Below are 23,726 nucleotides of genomic sequence, written 5' to 3' on the forward strand. Positions count from 1 at the left end.
TCTATAATTCTGTATTTGTAAAAAAAAAAAAAATGAGTGAACGTATAAAGGAATTCTTGAACTCTCTTGCAAAATAAAGGTAATACTCTTACCCAATAATATGCCTTGCATGATTAATTCATACAATAAAAGACTTGGAATAAAAAGATGTGTCCTGTCACTAAAATGAACAAATAATAATAATTAACATTGATGTGCCAATCCTGGCTCTAAGCACATCACATGTGTTAATTTATTTAATCCTCCTAATAACCATAAATCCTATTATAATCTCCATTTTTCAGACACACAGAACTAAAAGCAGAGAGCCAAAGTAACCTGCCCAAGGTCATTTAGCCAGTAAGTAGCAGAGGTGAGCTTTGAACCTAACAGTGTGATTTAGACCCTATACTCAGATTTCTGTGTTAAAAATAGCCCACTGAAATATTAATCCATCTGAAATGTTCTTGATAGAACTACAGAAGGATAAAATGTTGGAGTTGAAATCACTCTTAGGGATCAGTGTATTCCAAATCTTTCATTTTACAAGTAAAACCAATTTTAAAAGGGAAAAATAATATCTTGGCTCTGCTGAAAGTTCTATCAATTTCCCTAAAGTTTCTCAAAATGATTTCTATCAGAATTTTCAACTTAAGGACTTAGATTTCTTTTTAAAAAGTAAAACAATTATTAGCTCAGAAAATATCAAATAGAAGCTTTAAAACTTAGAATAAATGGTCATTAGCTTAGGAGATTGTTTACAGTTTGTTGTGGTAAGTTTTCCATTCAAATCATCTGATTTAGGTCTAGAAAGGCACTTTGAAAACACAGCAACATCCAGAGTTCTGCATGGGTAGTTCAGTTATCAAAACAAAAACAAAAACAAAACCCTACCGTAGTTAGGCAATAAGACATAACAGGTTGTACATTTCAGAGTGATTATTGTTAAATTGCCCAGGGCCAAGAATTTTTCAGCCACCCAAGCAGTACAGTAATTTTCCTGGAGTTCAAAGCCAGGAATGTACACATGAATTAAGTTCTTTCATTAAAAAAAATTTTTTTAGGCTCTCATTTATTCAAGTTTGGATGTCTGACATCATTGAAAACCAACCAAAGATTGAGTGTTTGGGTCAACCAGAGAGGCTGGAACCAACCACGAGAGCCTGAAAAATCAAGGCATTTCTTCTTAAGGATCTATTTCAGAGCGGACATGTAACAAGTTGAGTTTTGGGGAGCACTTCTATGATAAACCATTGTTTCAGCAGAAAACTAAATTTTATTCTGCAGATAAAGCACGATGCCTATATATTATTTTTTCTAGAGTGCTGAACATGTCTCAAGACAGATTCAGCAGATTTATTCCAAGTGTGAAAAAACACAGGCAACCCCAGGCACTTGTTTTTCCCAAGGACCTTCGGCTCAAAATAATCAGTATTACAAAGTGCATATTTTGGGATTGACGTGCCTTGAGTTCCTTCAACTGTCACCATCCATGTTTGGATCTAAGGCTTTTTGGAGTTTTATGATTCTTTGGAGATGATTTTGGCCCTTGACTGTTGCGCAATGAGGTGCTAAGACAGGCTGTTTTCAGTAACTTGGTTCCTCTGTTGGCGTCCTTAGAATTTTAGGATTGACCATGAAATTATTTTCCTTTAAACTTCTCTTGAAGTTCATCTAGAAATGGAGAGTCCTTTAAGATACTCTTTTCAGAGACAGGTGCCTATTCCAACTTTGGGAAGGAATTTGGAATTGTCTAAGCCTTCAGTCTCAAGGCATGGTCTGTATCTCTATTACATACTTAAACAGCTTTATCTCTATGTGGGGACCTTTCCTCTAAGGTCCCAAAAGGCCACTGGGTTTCTGCTTTACCAGAAATAACCAAAGAACAATCCTCTCTCCCACGATGAGCATTTGCTTCTCTTAGAATATTTTCATGTGCTTTTGTTCTGCGTTTCTCTATTTTAGCTTCAATACAGCATCATAATGTATCTTGTAAAATATTGTATTTAACTAACAGGAATCGAAATTAAAGTTAAATTGAGCTCCTTGCTGAGCTGGAAACACAACACAATAGGGGTGAGTTTTGCTGTGTGTGTGTGTGTGTGTGTGTGTGTGTGTGTGTGTGTTTTGCTGATTAAGTTCAGGGCATGCAACCCCAAAATATGCACTTTGGTGTATTGAAATTTTTGAGCTAAAGGCACTTGAAAGGCAGAAAATATAGGAACAGACTTTCTTGGATCTTCCTTTATCCACCTAAGGACAGAACCTCCAAAATGAACTCAACTGTTATGGATCCCTGCCCCAGGAGCTTTATCAACCAGACAAGATTGACTCATCACAGGAGAAGAGACTAGCTAGATATTGCCACCACACCCAAACTTTGTCACAAACTGTCACATTTCCTATCTTGTCCATCCCATTTATCTTCCCTAAAAACCATCTGCTCTCCCTTAAATTGCCTACATGCTTCCCTCCCTTCCCCTACACAAGCTGTCAAATCTCACCACTGTTTGGGATATACACTGTTTTCCTATGATGCCCCTATATACGTAATATTAAAAATTAACAAATGTGTATACATTTTCTTCTGTTAATCTGCCTGCTGTCAGTTTATTTCATAGACCCAGCTCTCGAGTCTCAGAGAGAAGAGGAAGTCTTTCCTTCCCTACACAGAGAGGAAGAAAGAGGAATATGATGACATCAATAAATGTAGCCCATTGTCAGTGAGTAAAAGAACGGACATGTGTACATGAAGCTGATTCCCCCACCCACCCCATTATTAAGTCCATGGTGTATCTTATAACTGTCGACTCTCAGAATCCTGGAAATATAACAGCTTCTTCTCCAGCCTGCCAAAGTGCTTGGAATTTCCACCATTTAAGCTCTGGGAAGTTCTGGTTTCAACAGGAATGTTTCTCAAGAAATACAACAAAATAACACATTGCAATCTTTTTTTGAAAATGAACATGTTTTACCTTAGATTAGCCAGTCCCCCCCCCCCAAAAGGCCCCTGAAAAGGTGAAAATTGAAAAACTTTTTTTTTTAAACATTTATTTATTTCTGAGAGATAGAGAGAGACAGAGTATGAGCAGGGGAGGGGCAGAGAGAGAGGGAGACACAGAATCCGAAGCAGGCTCTAGGCTCCGAGCTGTCAGCACAGAGCCCGATGCGGGGCTCGAACTCCCAAACCATGAGATCATGACCTGAGCCGAAGTCAGACGCTTAACCCACTGAGCCACCCAGGCGCCCCCGAAAAATTTTTTTATGGTGATGGGGGGCGAAGAGTAGGGGAGGGGTAAAGAGGGAGAGGAGGCAAGACTGGCAAGGAGACAAAATTATGGGCACTCCAAACCTGACTGAGGGAATTCAGGCACAAGTGACGAGAAGAGGGGAGCATCAAAGGCCGGTCTTCACAATGGTTGTACTACTCCAAATAAAAACTAATTTATTTCCGTTAACACCCAACTTACTGCTAACCCAACGCAGCATACCATTTGGCTGTAAGCAGCACTCATTTCAGGTCCATCACGGTTCATATCTGGTCCTCAACAGCAGCCTCCACAGAAACAGAAATGAAACCAAGACTTGAATATTTACGCTCATAATGTAAAATAAAACAATTTTTCCAAGTGTTTCAGCCAGGTATCGACAGGAAATTAAACCAGAATTCATGGGGGAATGAATTTTCTGATAGGTTTCGGAGTCCAGCATCCCATATTTTCAGGCAAAACGGAATAAGAGAAGCCATTCCTGGCATTAAACGAACTCCCTCCCTTCCCCTGGAAGGTCTTTGTTCCTATTATAAGTGACTCATTGGATTACCTCAGTTAAGTCCCGTTAGCATGGTGGGTCTTTGTTTCTTTACTCACCCCCAAATAATACCTACAGAGGATCTGAGGTTCCTAGATAAGAAGCAGCGTTTCAGGAGAATCTGGCATTTATATCATGATGAAATCTATGACATCATCATCGCAGTTCTCCTTGTCATTACAGCCCACAAAGGGCTTCCATTGTCTTTTCAGAATTAGCCTTTGAAAGTGGGAACATCACTCTTCAGTAATCTCGAAGCTCAGCCAAGGGTTATTAAGTTTGAAGCAGGAGGGGTGCCTGGGTGGCTCAGTCGGTTGAGCGTCCAACTTCGGCTCAGGTCATGATCTCACGGTTCATGAGGTCGAGCCCCACACTGGGCTCTGTGCTGACAGCTCAGAGCCTGGAGCCTGCTTCAGATTCTGTCCCCCTCTCTCTCTCTGCCCCTCCCCCACTCATGTTCTGTCTCTCTCTCTCTCTCAAAAATAAACATTAAAAAAATTAAAAAAAAAACTTGCAGCAGGATTCAAAGCTACCCTGCCATACTTACAAAAGGCTAGTTTAAGATATGTTTAATATGGATCTTCCTTTGCAGCAGCAGAGCACGATCCTGGGGAAGAGAGAAGAATGGAACAATAGACACAAAATGTCTGATTTTCGTTTCACACCTGATTGCCAAGCCCTAGAATTCCACACGCTCTCAGAAACACGCATAGCTGTATCTTGATCAAGAAAGGCTCATGAACCACAGTTTGTGCTGAGTCAGATTCAGGTTCCCTTGCCAATTGTCATACCTGCCTCTCTCCAATCTGGTTTCTCTTGCTCCCTGTCCCCCGCTATCTTGGGATGCCCATCTTTCTCACAACGTGGCATAAGCATACAGGCTGCAGACACAGTCCTACAGACTAACTCCAAGAGGTCACCTGTCCTCACCGTGTGTGATCTGTGACCTACGGACACTGGCACCGCAGTGAAAACGGCACAGAATTGGGGCGCCTGGGTGGCGCAGTCGGTTAAGCGTCCGACTTCAGCCAGGTCACGATCTCATGGTCCGTGAGTTCGAGCCCCGCGTCAGGCTCTGGGCTGATGGCTCAGAGCCTGGAGCCTGTTTCCGATTCTGTGTCTCCCTCTCTGTCCCTCCCCCGTTCATGCTCTGTCTCTCTCTGTCCCAAAAAATAAAATAAACGTTGAAAAAAAAAATTAAAAAAAAAAAAAAAAAAAGAAAACGGCACAGAATTCGAGAATTCTTCAAAACACTCCATATAAGGAAACAGGTTCTTCCCTCCTCTGTGTCCACTGGATGTTAATAACCATACTTTCCTCTTTGCAGAGTTCTATTCGTCTTGATAAAGTCTATCATGGAAACTAAAGTCCCCCGCAAGGCTTTGGGGCACTCAAACTTTGGGTTTCACTTCATTCCACCGATCTCTCCAAATTTTATATCACTTTTCTTCTACCCTTTCCTTCTAACTTACCTCCAAGAAAAATTCCTATTGGTTTTGCCCACATGCCAAGTGTTAGAAAGGAAAACGTGTATGGCCAAAGCCCTGACTTTGAAGACAGAAAGGACAGTACACACTGGGGGAGGGCAGGCCTGAGTAACGGTCCTCAACAGAGACGGTCGCTTCACCAGAACGGACACAGCAAAACTGAGTGCTGCAGGCCCCTCCTGCACCTGACCGCTATTACCTCGTCACAAATCCCGGCAGGCAGGGTGGCACGGTAGCTTCCCTGGGACGCTCGGAAGCGGCAGATACGGTCATGGTCTTTCAGGCTTGTTACTCCTGCTATTGTATTACCAGCTCATCAAACCAGGCAGTAGACACGGACCCAGAAAGGCACAATGGCAGCTCCAGGAGGGGGTCGGGGGCCCGAGCCAGACAGACATGAGACAGAGCGGGCACGCTCTGTTTCCGAAGGAGCCCAAAGGGAGAGTGGTCAGAGGACTGAGGATGGTCGTTCACGTACACCATCTCTTATCATCTCACCTAGCCCAGGAGGTTTCCTGAGGATGAACCAAGGCCTGTCTGGCTCCCAAGCTCACATTCTGCCACTGCCCAGTGTCCCCAGTCTGACTAAGTGACTGCCAGGTGTTTGTGAGGCTGGGGCCCAGGGTAGAAACAGGGGCCTTGGGATTTCAAGTCTGGGAGATCTTTTCTGAGAGTCATAGTTAAGACTTAACAGCGTATACCTTGGAGTAAACAGGCCCAGTCCCAATCGCCGCTCTGCCACTGGCTGAGTGGTAGAAGTGTAGACTTCAGGCGAATGGCTCAAGCTGCTTACACTTCAGCTCCCGCAGCTTCAAAGTGGAGCTGTTGTGAGGTTTCAATGGCAGAGTGCACTTTAAACACCCAGCCTGGACACTGACACATAGTAAGGACTTCCTAAACATTATCATACTCACTATCCATTGTTTGAGAGTCGGCAGCTGAAAACATTTGTGAATGAGGAGTTTATGCCAGGAAGTGTAAGAAGAAACACCCAGGAGGTCTGGAGTTGTCAAAAGTCCCGGGCATCCGTTTCAAATGGCCAGGACCACCAGCCTTGGAAACTTGGCCCCCACTGACTCTCTATTCTAAGTTTCCCTTTGGCAAAAAAGTGCCACCTTCGACCCAGTCCCCATCCTAGTCTCTGCAGGTCCCTACTGGAGACGGAAGCATATTTTTCTAATTCCAAAACTGGGATATATAGCCTGACAAGTATAGTTACGTCTGGAAGGGGACAAGGCACAGAATATCTCAATCTGGTTCTAGTTTAGCTATTCTAGGAAATGGGTCAAGGGGGACCCCCAGGCAGTAAAAGTGCCTAACGCCTCCCCCTCCACAATGCATGCACCTCGACGTTCCAGGTGGCTGACACCTATTCCCACAAGACATCGTTTGGGTAAAGACGGTAAGTTACCCCACTATTTAATAAGGGCTGGGGGTGGGTAAAAAAAAGTATTGCCAGCTGTCGGCACCTTGGCATGAACTAATTGCCAGGATCTAAAAAGACTCCTAATAAGGTCTCACGGGGACGTGGCAAGGATAGTAATGGACTAGAAGTGATCTCTAAACTGCAATCCTACCTGAACGTTGGCATCACCTGGGCACCGGTGTGCAGAACTGAAGAAGGGGCAATTAAGTGCAGGACAGGGTTGATAGTTGCTCTGATTCGTAACGTCACCTAAGGTTGGTTTTGCCCCTGCAAATGTCAAGGCTCTGGGGCCTCAGGAGTCACTTCAGACCTGCATCCCACCAGCGCGGGGTCCGGGTGGCAGGAACGCTGGCGTGGGGACCGAGGGCCGTGACCGCTTCTTGTTCTCGAAATCCCCGCCGGGGCCCAGAGCACGGCGCTCCCCTACGAGCTCATCACGTGCACAGCCCCGGCGTTTCAAACCCGGCCCGAAGCCTGCGGTCCCGGACGCCGGGGTGGTTTTTAGGGTTTTCTTTCTTTATTATTTCCCTTCTTGTTCTCCACAGTTGGTGATTTTCTGCAGAAAAACGGCTGAGAAAAAAAGAACCTATTTCATTTCCAGTTCCCATCACCGCGATTTCCACATGGATGTGACGTGAGCCAGCTTCCGAAATGCCCAGGTGACTCACGCGGGGACACCCGGGGGCGGGGCGCAGGAGTTTCTCGCGCGGAGGGCGGGACGGGGCGGGGCGGAGCGGGGCGGGGCGGGGCGCCGCTCGCCTCCTGCGCCAGCTGCCCCTCCAGCGCGTCCCGCGCCCTCTGCGCGCCCTGCGCCCCCTGGCGGCCGGCGACCCGCGGCTCTCGGCGCCGGGCCCGGCGTCACGTGACTGGAAAGTCCCTGGGTGGAAATCCCCCCCGACCCTCCGCCGGCGGTAAAACAGAAAGGGAAAAAGAGAACTGGCAGTCTGCAGACTTCGCAGCGGGCCAAGTGCAGCGAGCTCGGAGCCCGCGGGGGCGGAGCGGTGACAGCAGCCGCCGGGAGAAGTGCGGCGGCGGTGGCGGCGGCAGCCGTCTTGATCACACCCCCGGCCGGCCCGGCCAGCGAGCGAGCGAGCGCCTGGCTCCGGCGTCCATGGGGCGCCTCCTCCGCGCCGCATCGATCCCGGCTCACCGCGCGCGCCGGTCCTGACCTGGACTTGGGACTTTGGAAGAGGATCGCGCGGCCGGGACAGGTAACCGCCGCGTCCCCGTGCCGTCTGCCCAGCGGCTCCGCGGGGCCAGGGCTGCGGGTGTGGAATTGGCAGCGTCTCGCGGGCTGGCCTCGTCTAGCTGGCGTGGGCTTTGCAGCGGTGCTGGAGGGGAGTTTGTTGGCCGTATGTGCCCATTGTAGCTCTTGAAATGCTAGGAGTTGAGGTCGCTGCGCCAGATGTTGGGGTGACAGCTCTGGATTCGTCCAGCCAACCGGCCCTTTTACATGCTGCAAAAAAACTTACGCTGCAGCGGACTGGTGGAGAATCGCCTCCGGACTGCTAGGTCGGTGGTCGTTGGTGCTTTGCTCCTTTTCGTGCCTTTCTTTATTTTTAAGTCAAGCTCTGCATGCTTTTGGACACGTAGACCTTGCAGAACCGCTGTGGCTTCTTGGCAGATTGTGCAAACCCAGCCCACCGCCGGGTGGGGTGTCGCAGAGGCAACTGAACCGGGCGGGGGTGGGGGACTCAGCCAGCCTGCCTGTCCAGGGACAGCTTGCAGAGACACTCCAAGTTAAGTGCAAGGAGGTGGGTGGGGTCGAGGGACAGGCGTTCATCTTTTTCTGTTGGAAGCAGCGTTAAGACCAGTGTGCGCGTTGGCCTGCTTTTCGGGTGCTCCTCCTCCGGTTCACGGTGTTCTGCGGGCCCCTGCCCCAGCCCCTACCCCACAGTCAGACAGTCTTTGTCAGCCCGGGTCGTCCCACATCCTGCCACCTGGCCTCTCAGGAAAGCAGTGGTATTAAGTAAGGAAGGAGCTCAGCTCTTTTGAGACCGCTTTGTTTTCAGTTCTCCCTGTCTGTGATCTTCTTTCCTTGGAAAGCTGGTCTGGTCTAGTGTCTGGGGGCAGCATTTGGAGAGAACCATTGTTCATGAAACAGCTCTCTCTGGACCACAGCGCTAGTGTCCCCAGTGACTGAACAGCCAGTTAGTTACTGCCCCCTTCTCGCTGTCTAAGGTGCTTCTTTGATTTTTACAATTCCTCGTGCAATGTTTGAAGTGTCGGCGAGATACTTTTCCTGAAATTCGGGTGAGGCATTTGTGGATAAAAAGCCAGTGAGGTAACCAACGTAAAAGTAATGTTAAGGGTAACAGCGTACATCTTGACCTGGAAGGGCATGGCAATCATAGGTGAGGAGAATCTATTCCTTAATCTTAAATGTGGAGAAGTCCAAGAACGGGGAGCTTGGGCTGTGCGTCTTGATTCTTTTAAGGAGGCGCTTCTGCACACTGTGCAAGGCTAAGCCTATGAATGAGATGACCTTGAGCCATCCAGTATTGACATTTGCATGTCTTGCATATGGTTTACAGCCCTCACTAATTAAGGTCTTTGCTGAAAGATTTTTAAGTCAGAAGAGAATAATAGAAGACCCAGAAAAACAAAAAGGCAGCACTTAGCTTGTTTCAAATCTTTTCCCTTCCCGCCTCTTCCCCTCTGAGAGCAGCAGGCGCTTGTGGGAACACCTTGCGTTGTGGGAATAGCGAGGGGCAGGTGTTGGAAGTTGTGGCATCTGGGCAGAGCTCTCTGCGCTGGATGGTGTGGAACCTGAGGGGGACCTGTGCTTCTGTTGCCTTGGCTGCAGACCGAGAATAGGGTCAACTTTGATTTTTTAGCCCCAGCATCAAGCATGGCACTCGACCTTCAGTAGGTGGTCAGGCAGTGCTTCTTGAGTGATGAACAGATGAATGAGTGACACTGCGAGACTTTTGCCGTGCCACAAAGCAGAAATGTGTGTAATGTTTCTGTCCCTTTATTGTGCTTGGGGTCCTGTTGTAATTTTGCTCATTTCCACCTTCAGAGAATGTCTGACGTCAAAGGACAGGTTACCAGCTGACCCAGAGAGTGACGTCTCCCAGGCCTCACTGGCAATCAGGATAGGAATCCTTGTCCAAAGCGATCACCAGAAAACTCCTCGGAAGCAACGTCAGGGTCATCTAGTCCAACCTCTCTACCTTGAGCCACAAGAATTTAAACCACTTTATCAATGGCTTTAAGAGAGCGAAGAAGTCCCACCTAGGAGTGGCTTCCCTAAAATCTAGGTTTCTTCTCACTCGTAGATAGGTTTAAGGTCTTTCTCAACTAAAAGCTTGCCTAGTTAAATACACATACTATGATACAGGAGTGAGATTAACAATTCCCATGAAACTTCCTAGGGAATATCTTCATGCTCTAAACCCATCTTTGTCTCATCTTGGAAACCCAGATGTATTGTGAGGCACCCTCCTGAGGCTTAGGAATGAGAACTGGGTTTCTACACAGCCACACACTGCAAAGATCCCACGTTGTACCAATTCACAACATCCCATGCCGTTGGCGTGGGTTGTAGATGCTGGGGTTTGCCCCGTCTTCTTTCATTTGTCCTGAGTGTCCCCCTGGCTGAAACATCATTCCTTATCTGCTTCCAGACTTTCATTTCTTTCTACCAGAAAGAAAGAATGCTTAAAGATTTCACGGCGAAGACGGCGGGGGGCGGGGGGGGGGGGGGTGTATTATCCAAGTGTTGGTTGATCATAAATCTGGTTGGCAGTTGAAATGATTGAGCTCTAATGCCTGCTCTTGGAAGTGTGAAATTTCTTCTTCTGTTATTGTTATTTTTCTGTTTCTTATTCTGATCTTGTAAAGTTCAGTGGAGAGGTTCTGAAAGATTGCTTATTGTCTGGTCTTAAAACTGCAAAGCATCTTACTGGAAATAGGCTTTTTTCGTTGGTTATAACATACTCAATTTTAACTCTCTATAAATTTTAGAATACATTTTAGAAATAAGCTCTTTATAAATATTTCACCTTGGGGCTAAAGGGGGAATCAGCAGCCTATGTGACAGCATAATATTTCAAGATTTCTCACAAAACATTTACTTTCCAGTATAGGGAGGGAGGGCTGACGAGATGAATCAAGGCTTTGCCTAAGAGCAAGGGGAGTGGTCATAGGGGAGGAGCCACGGACTTGTCAGGACTACCTTGTGCCTGGCACTGGCATTCAGGGCTCCTGAGATCCAGTGGCTGTGTCAGAGTAGCGTCAGAATGAGATGGGGACTTGTTGGTTATGAGGTACAGTACCTGTCGCTGACAGATGGGCTTGGCTCCCTGACAAACGTTACTGAAAACACGGGTTATTCCCCTCCTCCTCAGTACCCACTCTCCGCCTTCCTTCTCTTGTTTAGACTAATCTGTAAAAGTGATGTAACTTAAAACAGTCCAGTGTGAGTTCATCTTGGGGGCCAGCTAGTATCCTGGGACTAGAGGTGGCTAAGATCTTTTGCCTACAGATCAGGGTAATGACCAGATCAAACACAGGGGTTTCCTGCCGCCAGCTATATAGGAGCGGTATCGAAGTTGGACTCATGGAATGGGTTTTGTGCCCCCCGCTTCTTCAGGTGTTGCAGAGCACCATGGCTGAACAACTCCTTCCCCAGGCTTTGTATTTGAGCAACATGCGGAAAGCTGTGAAGATACGAGAGAGAACTCCAGAAGATATATTTAAGCCTACCAACGGGATCATTCACCATTTCAAATCCATGCACCGGTACACCCTGGAAATGTTCAGAACTTGCCAGTTTTGTCCCCAGTTTCGGGAGATCATCCACAAAGCGCTCATTGACAGAACCATCCAGGCCTCCCTCGAAAGCCAGAAGAAGCTGAACTGGTGTCGAGAAGTCAGGAAGCTGGTGGCCCTGAAAACGAATGGTAAGCTTGGTCTCGGGGCTGGCCGCCACGGTGCCGGCAGAATTCATCAAATTCTGGTCGCACTAGCCCAGACGCGAGTCTCTTGAGACCGTGGATGCTTCGGTGTAGCAACTCTGTGATAGGCATGTGATGAAAGCAAGCTTCCTTTGCCACTATTTTTGTTAAGGCTACTCTGTAGTTGTGTGTCTTAGAGAGCAGAGGCACTGAGGCTCGAGGAATGCATTTCTAAACACCATGCCTCCCATTAGATGACTTCCGTATCTAATTGCTGGGGCTGTCTGTTTAGTCCTTTGTAAAATACCCTTCCCTGGCCAGTAGTGGAAACCTTAAAAGGTTTTCAGTTCAAAAGGAGAGCATGGTGTGAAAACTAGTATTACTGTTGTTATTTCCCACTCCCATTAGAGGATGCTTGTGATAATGACCTTACACTTCTTGAATTGATTGCATGTGTGGCTTAACCAGTGAATGGCTGTTGAGGACAAAAGGGGCCCCTTGTTGTCGGCTCTGCTCTTACCTCGGTTCTGTTGGTTTTGGTCCCATGATATGAGATAGAAAGGTACTTGAGCTTTTTGGCACAGACTTTAGACCTCTACTTTATTATTTTTAGGGATTCCTAGTTCTGAATTTCTTTGCTGTCTGTGTCTGCCCAATGGCCCTTTACCACGAGTAGCTGTTTCCTGTTCTAAGCTTTATTGTTTTGTATTTTGATTACTTCCTTTGAGCAAGAGTAGGTATATCATGGAAACATCCAAGCGTACTGTTTTATGCAGATGCAAAATCCTGCATTAGCATATAGCTAATTATCACAAGAAGCAAATAGACTGTTCACGATCAATGAAACGCTCATAGTCTAAGTGAGGACGGGAATCTTAGGTTCTTACATCCACAACAGTCCTTCGTTAAGACCACCTCAATCCAAATAATACATCCAAGCAGAGGAGATCCTTGTTGACAAGGAGACGATAAGAGTATTAAGTTAATTAACTTAGTTGGTACACTATCTTTGGCTATTTTGGAGTTGGGTAAGTGGAGTGATTGGAGATACGTATTTTGCTGTGTCCTGGGTGGTCTTGTGCGTTACTTCAACATGTTGTCTCTACTTTTGAAGCACAGGTTCTTGGAATTAAAGGTAGAATGAAAACTGGGAATAGGTAGGGTTTACATTGTTCTTGGCCTTAAATCAAGTGATGCATAGAAGTGGGTAATTATGTTAAGTCATCCTCAAGGGGTTTATATTCCTGACAGTTTGTGGTTTTAACTCTCTCCCATTTTTGTTACCAAAAAAGCGACACAGTGAACTTTGGGAGAGTTGGAAACAGAGAGATTCTGCCAAATTAGTAATGTGGTAGGAAGAGGAAAAAAAAAAAAAAAAAAAACGATGTATATAAATAGTAAACACTTGTCTTGCAAAGATAGGTCATTTAAGCCAGTAAGGGTTCATGCTACAAATAAAGCTGCAAAGGCAAATGCATTTTGATACCATTTGCTGGGCAATAGGGATTTGGGGGCCCAGATCCTTTTATTTCCCCAGGTTCAAGAAAATGCCTTAAAATTCTGGAAAAGGAAGAAAAGATATTTAGGGGAGGGGGAAAAACAAATTTTCACTCCGGTTTTTATTAGCACCTTTAAAAAAAAAAAAAACAAAAAAACAACCACCTTCCCCCTCTAGGTGGGTTCTACAGAGTGAATGGTCTGTTTGGGGAGGGGGTGATTCACAAGTTTGCATTTGAGGATATGAGACTGTGGTGAATGAGGAAGGGAGTAGGTGGCATAAAATTGAAACTTCATGTGAAAAATTCCAGCGTCTATTGGCTACAGCTATTTCACTTGTATAATGAATAGCCTTATTCCAGCTCACCCTGGCCACGCCCACTTGGAAAGTCCAGGGTGCGCTTCGCAGTTTAAATGTCTGCGCACCAGAACAAAAAGTACAATAGCTGTTGCTCAATTGCTAGTCAAATAACTTGGCGCTGGGGAATTCCTGATGTTACTTAGGGAATTTTGTACTGGTGCCTCTCAATAAAGAACTGAAAGTAAGCGCGAGAAGAAGAAGAAAAAAAAAAAAGCCTTATCTTTGCTCTAGATTTTGCAAAGGGGAAATTTCAACAGAATGCAGTCGTTGCCACACTTCTGCCAAGACAAAGGACTGCGCGATCTTTTTTTTGCTCGTGTGTCTCAATATTTTATTTAGCTAGTCTTTGTGTGTAAATTGCAGGGATGCTGGCTGTGGAGATGTGTATGTGAGGGGTTTTCTTTGGTGTTCTGTTTTGGTTTTTTTACAGTTTGACTATAATTAAAATCTGATAAAAAAAAAAAAAAAGATTTCAGAAGCTTTTATAGCCCTACTTGGGGAGTAATGTAAGAAAACAAGTGAACTTTTCTCGATAAAAACAACTGTGCGCTTGCCAACAGAGAGTAAGGAGTTAACTTTTTTGGTATTGCACATTCCCCCCAAACGTTTATTGTTTGGAGGTTGGGGAAAAAGGCAGTCTCTTGAATCGTGGGTTTTCATCTGTGAAAGTAACAAATTAATGGAATAAAGTTAGACCTGTCTTTTTCTCAGAATGCTCAAAGGCAGGCTGGCGGTAGGTAATTCGAGAGTCTCAATCCCACTGTATAAACCAGGAGAGGAAACTCCCAGGCCCCAAAGTCTTCAGCGGAATGGTCAAGTCATTTACCACTGAGTCATAGCCAGACCGTCCCTGTCTAGTGAAGGGAGCCAGGCCAGCTTCCTGGTTCGTGCGTACGACCCCGTGTGCTCTCTCTAGAGCCAGCGAGTAACAGCGCTAGTGTCTTAGCCAAAACATCAAGGAATGCTAGAAAGGGACGGGCTTTAGAGATTATAATCCAGTGATCTCGATTCACGAAGAGAAAAAATACTCAGAAGCTGGGGAATTTCCCCCAAGGTCACACCAAAATCAGTTAGGGCAGAGCTAGGCTAGAACCAAGGTCCCCTGATAATCAGTCACTGGCTCCTTTGCTCTGCTGGCATCAGTCGTTAAGAATAAGAGTGAAAAGGATGGTTTTTTCCTTAAAGCTGTCATTAGCTTGTGAAGTGTTCTCAGTGTGTCCTTTGACTAAGAAATTAAGCCATTTGCATTTCTCTCACGCCTTATCATTCAGTGCCCTGCGCCAGCCAGGGCGAGTGCATCCTGAAAACCTTTGCTGGGTCTTTGATGTGTGCTGCTTCTGTCCTCAGGTGATGGAAACTGCCTCATGCACGCTGCTTCCCAGTACATGTGGGGTGTTCAGGACACAGACTTGGTCCTGAGGAAGGCACTCTTCAGCACTCTCAAGGAGACAGATACGCGCAACTTTAAATTCCGCTGGCAGCTGGAGTCTCTTAAGTCTCAGGAGTTTGTGGAAACGGGGCTTTGCTACGACACTCGGGTATGTTTTGCTCCCCTGTTCAGTATCTGTTGATAGAGCTCCTTGGTGGGCAGGGGTTCCCCAGGCGAACCCCCTGCTCTCAAGGAGCTTATGATTTACAAGGTCACATGCACTGGGCTAGGCAAAGCGTAGTCAGTGGAAAACACCAGAAACCTCCTATGGGATGAACCTGAGGCTGTTGCCACCTCAGGGGGGGCTTCCAGGCAGCAGATTCCCAGCTGTGGCGTCTCTTCCTTTCAGCAGAAGGGCTTCTGTTCCTGGCCTTGCCTGTGGTGTTTCGGTTGCTTTCCAATCTGACTGGCCCTTTGTATGCTTTACTGAGCCTGCCATTCCAGTTCAAACGTGGGCCTCACTGTTCTCAGTCACAGGCCTGGAATTTCTGTGTGCATTTGGGTAAGGGGCTTTGGTGCTATGCCTCATGAGGGATTTTTTTTTTTTTTTTTTTTTTTGAGAACAGGTGCTGTCCCCATCCTCCCCCACTTTTTAAGTTTGCCTTCTAGTGGAAAAAATAAAGGAAGAACACCAAAATGGGGAAAAAAGGGTGATCATTTGAATGATGGTTTCCAGAAAGGGGAAAAGTAAGCTGAGTTACATAAATGAATCAGTAGAGAGCGAAGTCGACTGAGTTTTTAACGCTGAGAACATTCACTCAATCGTGATTTTTCCCTTTACCCCTTCTCCTTAGAATTGGACCGATGAGTGGGACAGCCTCGTCAAAATGGCATCCACAGACACACCCATGGCCCGAGGTGGACTTCAGTATAACTCGCTGGAAGAAATACACATCTTTGTCCTTTGCAACATACTCAGAAGGCCAATCATTGTCATTTCAGGTGAGATGCCTGTAGATTGCTTATTTGTGTTCAAGTGCCGTTCGGCTCTAATGCTTTAGCTCTTAGGAAACACCCATGCTACTTAAGTCATAGGCAACAGCAGCTGAAGAGAATTGGGTGAAAATCACCAGCGGGCCTTATTTATCTCTTTCTCTTTCCCTGCACAGACAAAATGCTGAGAAGTCTGGAATCGGGTTCCAATTTCGCCCCTTTGAAGGTGGGCGGGATTTACCTGCCTCTCCACTGGCCGGCCCAAGAATGCTACCGATACCCCATCATTCTCGGCTACGACAGCCAGCACTTTGTACCCCTGGTGACCCTGAAGGACAGCGGACCTGGTGAGAAAACTGCGCGTGAATCCACACTTGTAACTACCGGTCGATACTGGGACACCCTGTTCCCACTGAACACCAGGCTCTTTGGGCCCCATTACAATCGCCTCATTTACGGTTATTACTTTTACTTGGATACGGTGTTCCGTTAGGGGCCTGATTAGCACCAGTACCGCAATAGCGGTAATCGTAACCCCCGCTGTCGTTGTTTATGGTGTGGCAGTACTTTCAAGTAGGAGATAGAAGCATCACATTGCTGCTGCCATTGACACATGACAAAGTAAGGCACAGAGCCCTGGCATGGTGCAGGTAAAGGTCTGTCAGGTTAGCTATTATTATAATAGCTTGAAGAGCCAGTGAAGCGGCAGTGTGCTAAGTGCTTTAGGGACATTATTTTTATTTCATTTCATCCACAGCATCCTTATGGGCCGCAAGCATTGGTGGCCTTGTTTTTATAGATGAGACCCTTGAAGCTCAGAGCGGTTCAGTAACTTGCCTTCTGTCACAGACGATCGAAACTCGGATCAGTCCGATTCTAAATTCTGGGATTTAACCAGTGAGATCCACTGCCTCCAGGCTGCTTGGTATTTCCTGAGCTTCCTGAAGAAAGCACTGGATGTTAGAGTTTAGTACAGTTTGCTCCACCAGCTGAGTTTGATAATACTTTTCCGTTCTTTAATTGTATCCTTTTTGTGTTTTCGGAATTTAATCGTTACATCCACAATCGTTACGTCCGCGAGGCCTCACACATAATCTCATGTAGTGGAATCACATGTTGCTGACGTGTTACTTTGTTTCCCGCCCCCCCTCCCCCAGAAATCCGAGCTGTTCCACTTGTTAACAGAGAGCGAGGAAGATTTGAAGACTTAAAAGTTCACTTTTTGACCGATCCTGAAAACGACATGAAGGAAAAGCTCTTGAAAGAGTACTTGATGGTGATCGAAATCCCCGTCCAAGGCTGGGACCACGGCACCACCCATTTGATCAATGCTGCAAAGTAAGAGTTTACTCTTAGCTCTCTTCCTCTGTCATCCTCAGCTGTTTGTACGACAGCCACGTAAGCTGAGGCCACCCCCGAGCTCCACAGTAAAGCTATTCGAAGCCAGTTTCCTCCAATGTGAAACAAATCCAGAGTTGTGTACATGAATCAGAGAGGGTGACCGGAGGCAGTCCTAACTTTGGTTTCACGTGAGAACAAGTACTTTATCCATAGCGATTTTCCTGCATATCTGGATGCCGACGGTCAACACTGTGGCTTTTAAGTATATTAAACCAACGATAGTTTTGTTTTGTTTCGTTGAATGGCCCTAGCAGTGGGCCAGCAAGTGAAAATCCTTGGGAACAAAAGCCTTTTTCTCTTGGCTTCTCGGTCAGGACAGACACATCAGACACAGACTGGGTTGTAGATTGGGTTTCTACGGCGGCCATAGGATTGTGCCAACTTGGAAGGTGGAGGAGAGACTCAGAGTGCACATTGTGCACGTATCCAGACCTTAAACACTGGGCTTTATGTTAGAGGGATGCCCGTTTCTTAGGACTTGAAATGTACAAGAGAGGACCATGAAGGCCTATGAGCATCAGTTTCTTCCAGTGGAGATGAACAAATCACAGATGATCAGAAGTCAGTGGACAGTGCCCCGTGGGCGTGTCTTCCGCTCCTCGACTGAGACTAGCAGTTCATGCTGATAGAGACCGGGCACAAGTTTAAGATTAATAACGGCAAAACACGGGACACAAAGTCCCAGAGTAGTTCGAACTAGAGAGTAGCCTAGTCCCAAATGAATGCCCTGAGTCATGTCTTACCAGAAATTGGATCTCTGAGGAGTTAAAAGGTAAAAGTGACTTTTTAAGAGAGGACCAGAGTGATTAGGTATAGAGGCAGCCCCAGAATAGCCCTTTCTTTGGAATTAGCTGTCACTTGGGGTGCCGCGAGATTGATTAAGTAAGACCGTGGTTCCTGAAATAATGAAGCCTTCTTAGCGGTATAGGACTGTGCTAGGAGTGCAAACCCTTTATCATAGGCCTGCTTTTCAGTGAACGGTTATCAAGTTACTGCCATAAGCCACATGCTAAAAGTTTTGCCCTGTGAGCTAATGATGTGAAGTCGTGTGTGTGGCCACGTGGTCTCATATATCGCCTTTTGGTCTTTAGGCTGGATGAAGCTAACTTACCAAAAGAAATAAACTTGGTAGATGATTACTTTGAACTCATCCAGCACGAGTACAAGAAGTGGCAGGAGAACAGTGAGCAAGAGCGGAGAGAGGCGCATGCTCAGAACCCTTTGGAACCTTCCGTGCCCCAGCTCTCCCTCATGGACGTAAAATGTGAAACGCCCAACTGTCCTTTCTTCATGTCCGTGAACACCCAGCCTTTGTGCCACGAGTGCTCCGAGAGGCGGCAAAACAACCACACTAAGTCCTCAAAGCTGCACTCCAAGCTGGGCCCCGAGGGGCTCCCAGGCATGGCGGCAGGGGCCTCGCGGGGTGAGGCCTACGAGCCCGTGGGCTGGAGCCCCGAGGAGCCGACCGGGGGGCCTCATTCGGCCCCTCCGACGGCGCCCAGCCTTTTCCTGTTCAGCGAGACCACCGCCATGAAATGCAGGAGCCCCGGCTGCCCTTTCACGCTGAATGTGCAGCACAATGGATTCTGTGAGCGGTGCCACCAGGCCCGGCAGCTTAACGCGGGCCACACCTCGGACAGCATGAGGCACTTAGACCCCGGGAAGTGCCGAGCCTGCCTGCAGGATGTCACCAGGACGTTTAATGGGATCTGCAGTACTTGCTTCAAAAGGACTACGGCGGAGCCCTCCTCGGGCCTCAGCTCCAGCGTCCCTCCTTCTTGTCACCAGAGGTCCAAGTCGGACCCCTCGCAGCTCATCCAGAGTCTCTCCCCACACTCTTGCCGCAGAGCCGGGACCGAGGCTCCCTCTGGCTGCCTCTCTCAGGCCCCACGGACTCCAGGGGACAGGACAGGGACGAGCAAGTGCAGAAAAGCCGGCTGCATGTATTTCGGGACTCCAGAAAACAAAGGCTTCTGTACGCTGTGTTTCATCGAGTACAGAGAAAACAAACGTGAGTGACATGATCGATTTCCCAACTCCCGTTTCAAAACCCCTGTCTCGAAGCGGTTTAGTTCCTGAGCTTCAAGAAGGCGGCTGCTCTGGGCGATGGGGCCAGGTGCGGCTTGCACAGAGGGACGGTCACCGAGGCTGTGCCAGCCCCACGTGGAGGCGAAAGGCACAGGAAACTACCTTCCAAAACCCTACAGCGCCTCGTAGGTAGCATCCGTAGAATTTGTTTTCGCGAACGAGGCCGTTGAGTGTCTGGCATTTATAAGGTAGAGTTTAACCAAGACTTCTTTGGAGACTTAGATGCAATAGAGAAAACCCAAAATCTGAAGAGCAGTAGCCCGAGAGAGGGAAGTCCCCACCGATGTGCTGAAAATCTAATTTGAAAGAGGGACGGGCAGTTAATGCCTCTGCACAGTGGCTGTGCCTGGCCGGTGCAGCACGTCCAAAAATGAGAGATTTGTACAGTCAAAGATGTGTCAGTAATGGCATTATCATTACTGTCTTTGACTCGGCTGCATTTACAAAAGGTCTCGCTGCATGTACCCCACCCCCCCCGCAGGCTGCCCGAATCTGTGTCCAAAACCTGTTTTGTTCCTCTAATGTCAGTGTCTCTCCCTGCCCAGAGACCACCCGTGGCACTGATCAGCACCCCGTGTCTTTTAGATTTCGTCGCCGCCTCCACGAAGGCCAGTCCCACGGCCCCCAGGTTCCAGAATGCCGTCCCCTGCCTGGGGAGGGAATGTGGCACCCTCGGAAGCACCGTGTTCGAAGGGTACTGCCAGAAGTGTTTCATCGAAGCGCAGACCCAGAGATTTCACGAGGCGAAAAGGACTGAAGAGCACCTGGTGAGACATTTTGAGGTCCTCCCCCTTCCCTGCTGGGCCAGCCCTCCTTGCTGCCCCACGGTGACAAGCAGACTTTCCCCCCTGTTCCGGGGAGGAATGGGAGGGAGTCAGGGTCACTGTGGCGCCCAGGGTTGGAACTGCAGCAGCGGCTCTTGATTTTCATGGCCGAAGGATACTTTAGAATGCATTTGAAAAGTAAATAGGGGCGCCTGGGTGGCTCAGTCTTTAAAGCGTCCGACTCTTGGTTTCTGCTCAGGTCAGGATCTCACAGTTTCACAAGTTCGAGCCCTGCATTGGGCTCTGCGCTGACAGTGTGGAGCCTGCTTGGGATTCTGTCTCCCCCTCTCTCTCTTTGCCCCTCCCCACTCGGGGCTGTCTCTGTCTCAAAATAAATAAATAAAAGCTTTTAATAGGTAAATAATTAACTGAAAAGTAAATAAAGCCAGCCGTAGATTAAAACCTCATAAAGCCTTCTGGGCGGGCTCCTGGGTGGCTCACTCAGTCTGTTAAGCATCTGGCTTCGGCTCAGGTCATGATCTCACGGTCCGTGAGTTCGAGCCCTGCGTTGGGCTCTGTGCTGACAACTCGGAGCCTGGAGCCTGCTTTGGATTCTGTGGCTCCCCCTCTCTCTCTGCCCCTCCCCTGCTCACACTCGGTCTGTCTCTCTCTCTCTCACAAATAAATAAACATTAAAAAAATTAAAAAAAAAAAAACCACTTAAACCTCCTAAAGCCTCCAAAAAGCTAGATGCTGACCAGAGACTTCTTGGGTTTGTAGTCGAAGCACGGGCATCTAAGAGGCTAGCAGGCTTCCTCAAGTAATCCTTTACTACGAGACGGGGAGGAGGCAGAGCATCCCCGGGCCTCTGCGCAATGGCACCTAAGAAAAGCCAGCTTTGGCTGTCGGATGCCTGTCCTGTTCATAGATGGCAGGGAGTTTAAATAAGGGCAGCTTATTATTCATGCAAGCAGAGGTGAGCTGGGCCAGCGTTAGCAGGCCTCCGGGTGAGGCTTGGGGGCTCCACTTGGCCTCCCTGGGGCCAGGCCTGCTTTCATGGGACCAGGAGGAAGCGTCCGCGGACAGCTCCTGTTCCCAGACTGCGCCTGGAACTCTGGTTCCCTGGACCAGGGGGATGCTCTGCGCCCCGTAGAGCTCCTTGCAGAACCCACCCTGTCCACTGAGACTGCCCCGTGCTGTCCCCGAGTAGCGGGACCCACCGTTCCCTCTGTTCTTCCCTCTCAGAGATCGAGCCAGCGCAGAGATGTGCCTCGGACCACACCGAGCGCCTCGAGGCCCAAGTGCGCCCGGGCCTCCTGCAAGAACATCCTGGCCTGCCGCAGCGAGGAGCTCTGCATGGAGTGCCAGCACCTCAGCCAGCGAGCAGGCCCCACGCCGCACCGGGGCGAGCCGGCCCCCGAGGAGCCGCCCAAGCAGCGCTGCCGCGCCCCCGCCTGCGACCACTTCGGCAACGCCAAGTGTAACGGCTACTGCAACGAGTGCTTCCAGTTCAAGCAGCTGTACGGCTGACGGCAGCGGTGGCCCGCCCGGCCGCCGGGGGCCTCGAGCCACTAGCCAGCATGGTGCTATGCCCTAAACGCACTGACGCCGCCGAGGGCCGTCCCCGAGGCAGAGAGCTCCCGGTGGCTTCCAGCCGGGAGGGAAGATAAGCTCTCGGTCGCCGTCGCGGGGAGCGTTCCCAGGCGGCCCTCGAGCGAAGCTAGCGACTGGCGGTGGATGGTGTCGGTCCGGCCCAGAGCTCGTCCTCACCTGCCACGCGGAAGGCCGGGAGCCGCGTGGCCTCGGGATGCGTGGCAGGACCGCTCCGTCGTCCCGGGCTGGCCGGGGAACCCGGAGCCCTTCCTCTCGGCCAGCCCCACGTCGGCCTCGCTCACAGACGTGAAGCCGAAGCCCCACGGCCCGCGGGCCCTCTGCCCGACGCCCGGGAAGCTCAGGGAGAGTGGACATATTCAGAGAGTCAGTAGTTAGTGGTTTTTCCCCACCTGCCTGGCTCCTTGCCCACGGACACGGCAGAAGCAGAAGCATCCACAGACTGATTCTGAGGCTGCTGCGACCGAACACGTTCACACTGAAAAGCAAACCAGCTGCTCTTTACAGTATGCACCTTGGAAAAATCCAGTTATTTCCATAGGGGGAAGACGTGTGACTCTCTTGGTTATCACCGTCTTCCCTTCGAAGTTAGGGTGAGGTGTGCATCAAAGTGTGTACATGTATAATGTGCCCTTATATTACGTATGAGGGATTTTTTTCTTATTACGGTGAAATGCTGCCCTAGAGATTTAAGTAGGAAGACTGAATAATAACCTATTTTCTGGTTGTTGTCAGGGGCACCGTCTGTATATAGCTTGCGTGAATTTAACCAGCTGCCTTGTTAAAGTGAGCTCCCTGTTGTGTTTACGTAAGTCACTTTATTTATTTTATTGCAAATTTCAAGATTATTTAAATGAAGACGTTTCTTCTGCCTGGGGAAAACGCTTGCTGTAGTGTCTTCTTGAAATAACATAGGCATAGTGGCTCGTGTCACCGGCACTGGCACAAGTCCCTGACTGCGTTGGGGATTTGGCCTCTTCGATGCACTTTGGTTTGCCTTCCCTGAGAAAGAAGGAATTGCATCAAAGGTTAATTCATTAAAAGCTCATGCTTCTTAATGAAGCTTTCGGTCAGAGCCACTTCTCAGCCATATGATAAGAAACAGTAGAGACATGCCTCTGAGTATCCTACCTCCTTAGAGATAAGATTAGGAAGGAACAGGGATGAGATTGGAGAAGGTCACGGGGAAGGTGTGGCCTTTAATGATGGTTTTATTTGCTATGCTAACGCTATGTCCCCAGGTGCTGGCAGTGACCTCACATCCAGTGGCCCCTTAGCATTGGGACAGCAAAACCCTGTGACCATGAGCTTAAGGAAATTTCTTTCTGTCCTCAGCCTGCAGTTTCTTGTTATGCTTTGTATTATTGTCATACTTGTTCTAGACAAAACAGGGAAACACATTGTTCCCAGAGGTAAAGGCTGCCTTTTTTTTTTTTTTTTTTGGTCTGCAACTTACAATCTGAAAATATTAGCCGTCTATAACTCTACGTAGCCTTTACATGTGTTATCTGACATGTTTGCCACTTGGGATGCCACCAGCCTCTTTGCCGGGCATCAATCTTAATAATTTTTTTCTAAAGATTTTAAATAAACTTCAGTGTTCAGCTAGTTCTTCTACAGTCGGTATTTTAATATTTTGTGTTTATCAATATTTTCATTCTTAATGTGAAAAGATGGAATTATTTATACTTAATATAGAAAGCATTTGAAATTTGCACATTTAGTTGTCTCTAATAGTTGTTTGTTGGATTTCTTCACGTTTTCCTAAATAAGTGTAACTTTTTACAAAAGTCACTATTAAAAAATAAATTATTTAAGAACAGATTTTAATGTTTTTTGTCTACAAATGATGAAAGAAAGAGACCCAAATATTAAGGCCATGTTTCCCAAACAGCTTCATTTCGAGGGACACGTGGGCAGTGGACACATGTCCCACTCCTGGGTAGTAAGAGAACTTTGTGAACGTTGTTAACCGCATGAGAGTAGAGCATCCTTCCACAGTGAGGACACTGAGGCTCGGACGGGAGTGGGAGGGGTCC

At 48.0% G+C, this 23,726-nt stretch overlaps 1 protein-coding gene across 3 annotated transcripts; it reads left to right on the forward strand.

Moving 5' to 3' along the window:
- Positions 1 to 7,457: 7,457 nt before the first annotated feature.
- Positions 7,458 to 23,524, forward strand: TNFAIP3 (TNF alpha induced protein 3). 3 transcript variants are annotated; one of them, XM_060616766.3, is made up of 9 exons: positions 7,458 to 7,913; positions 11,300 to 11,609; positions 14,809 to 14,999; positions 15,685 to 15,832; positions 16,000 to 16,170; positions 16,981 to 17,161; positions 18,316 to 19,235; positions 19,898 to 20,079; positions 21,322 to 23,524. In XM_060616766.3, the coding sequence occupies exons 2-9, from the start codon at positions 11,315 to 11,317 to the stop codon at positions 21,604 to 21,606; spliced, it is 2,373 nt and encodes a 790-aa protein (XP_060472749.3). In that variant the 5' UTR covers positions 7,458 to 7,913; positions 11,300 to 11,314; the 3' UTR covers positions 21,607 to 23,524. The 3 variants fall into 3 exon arrangements, with proteins under 3 accessions (XP_060472749.3, XP_060472750.3, XP_060472748.3); XM_060616767.3 differs by lacking the exon at positions 7,458 to 7,913 and adding an exon at positions 7,920 to 8,214; XM_060616765.3 differs by lacking the exon at positions 7,458 to 7,913 and having other exon boundaries at positions 10,431 to 11,609.
- Positions 23,525 to 23,726: the final 202 nt, after the last annotated feature.

The sequence above is a fragment of the Panthera onca genome, chromosome B2 (genome assembly GCF_046562875.1).
Source record: "Panthera onca isolate mPanOnc1 chromosome B2, mPanOnc1 haplotype 2, whole genome shotgun sequence".
NCBI lineage: Eukaryota > Metazoa > Chordata > Mammalia > Carnivora > Felidae > Panthera > Panthera onca.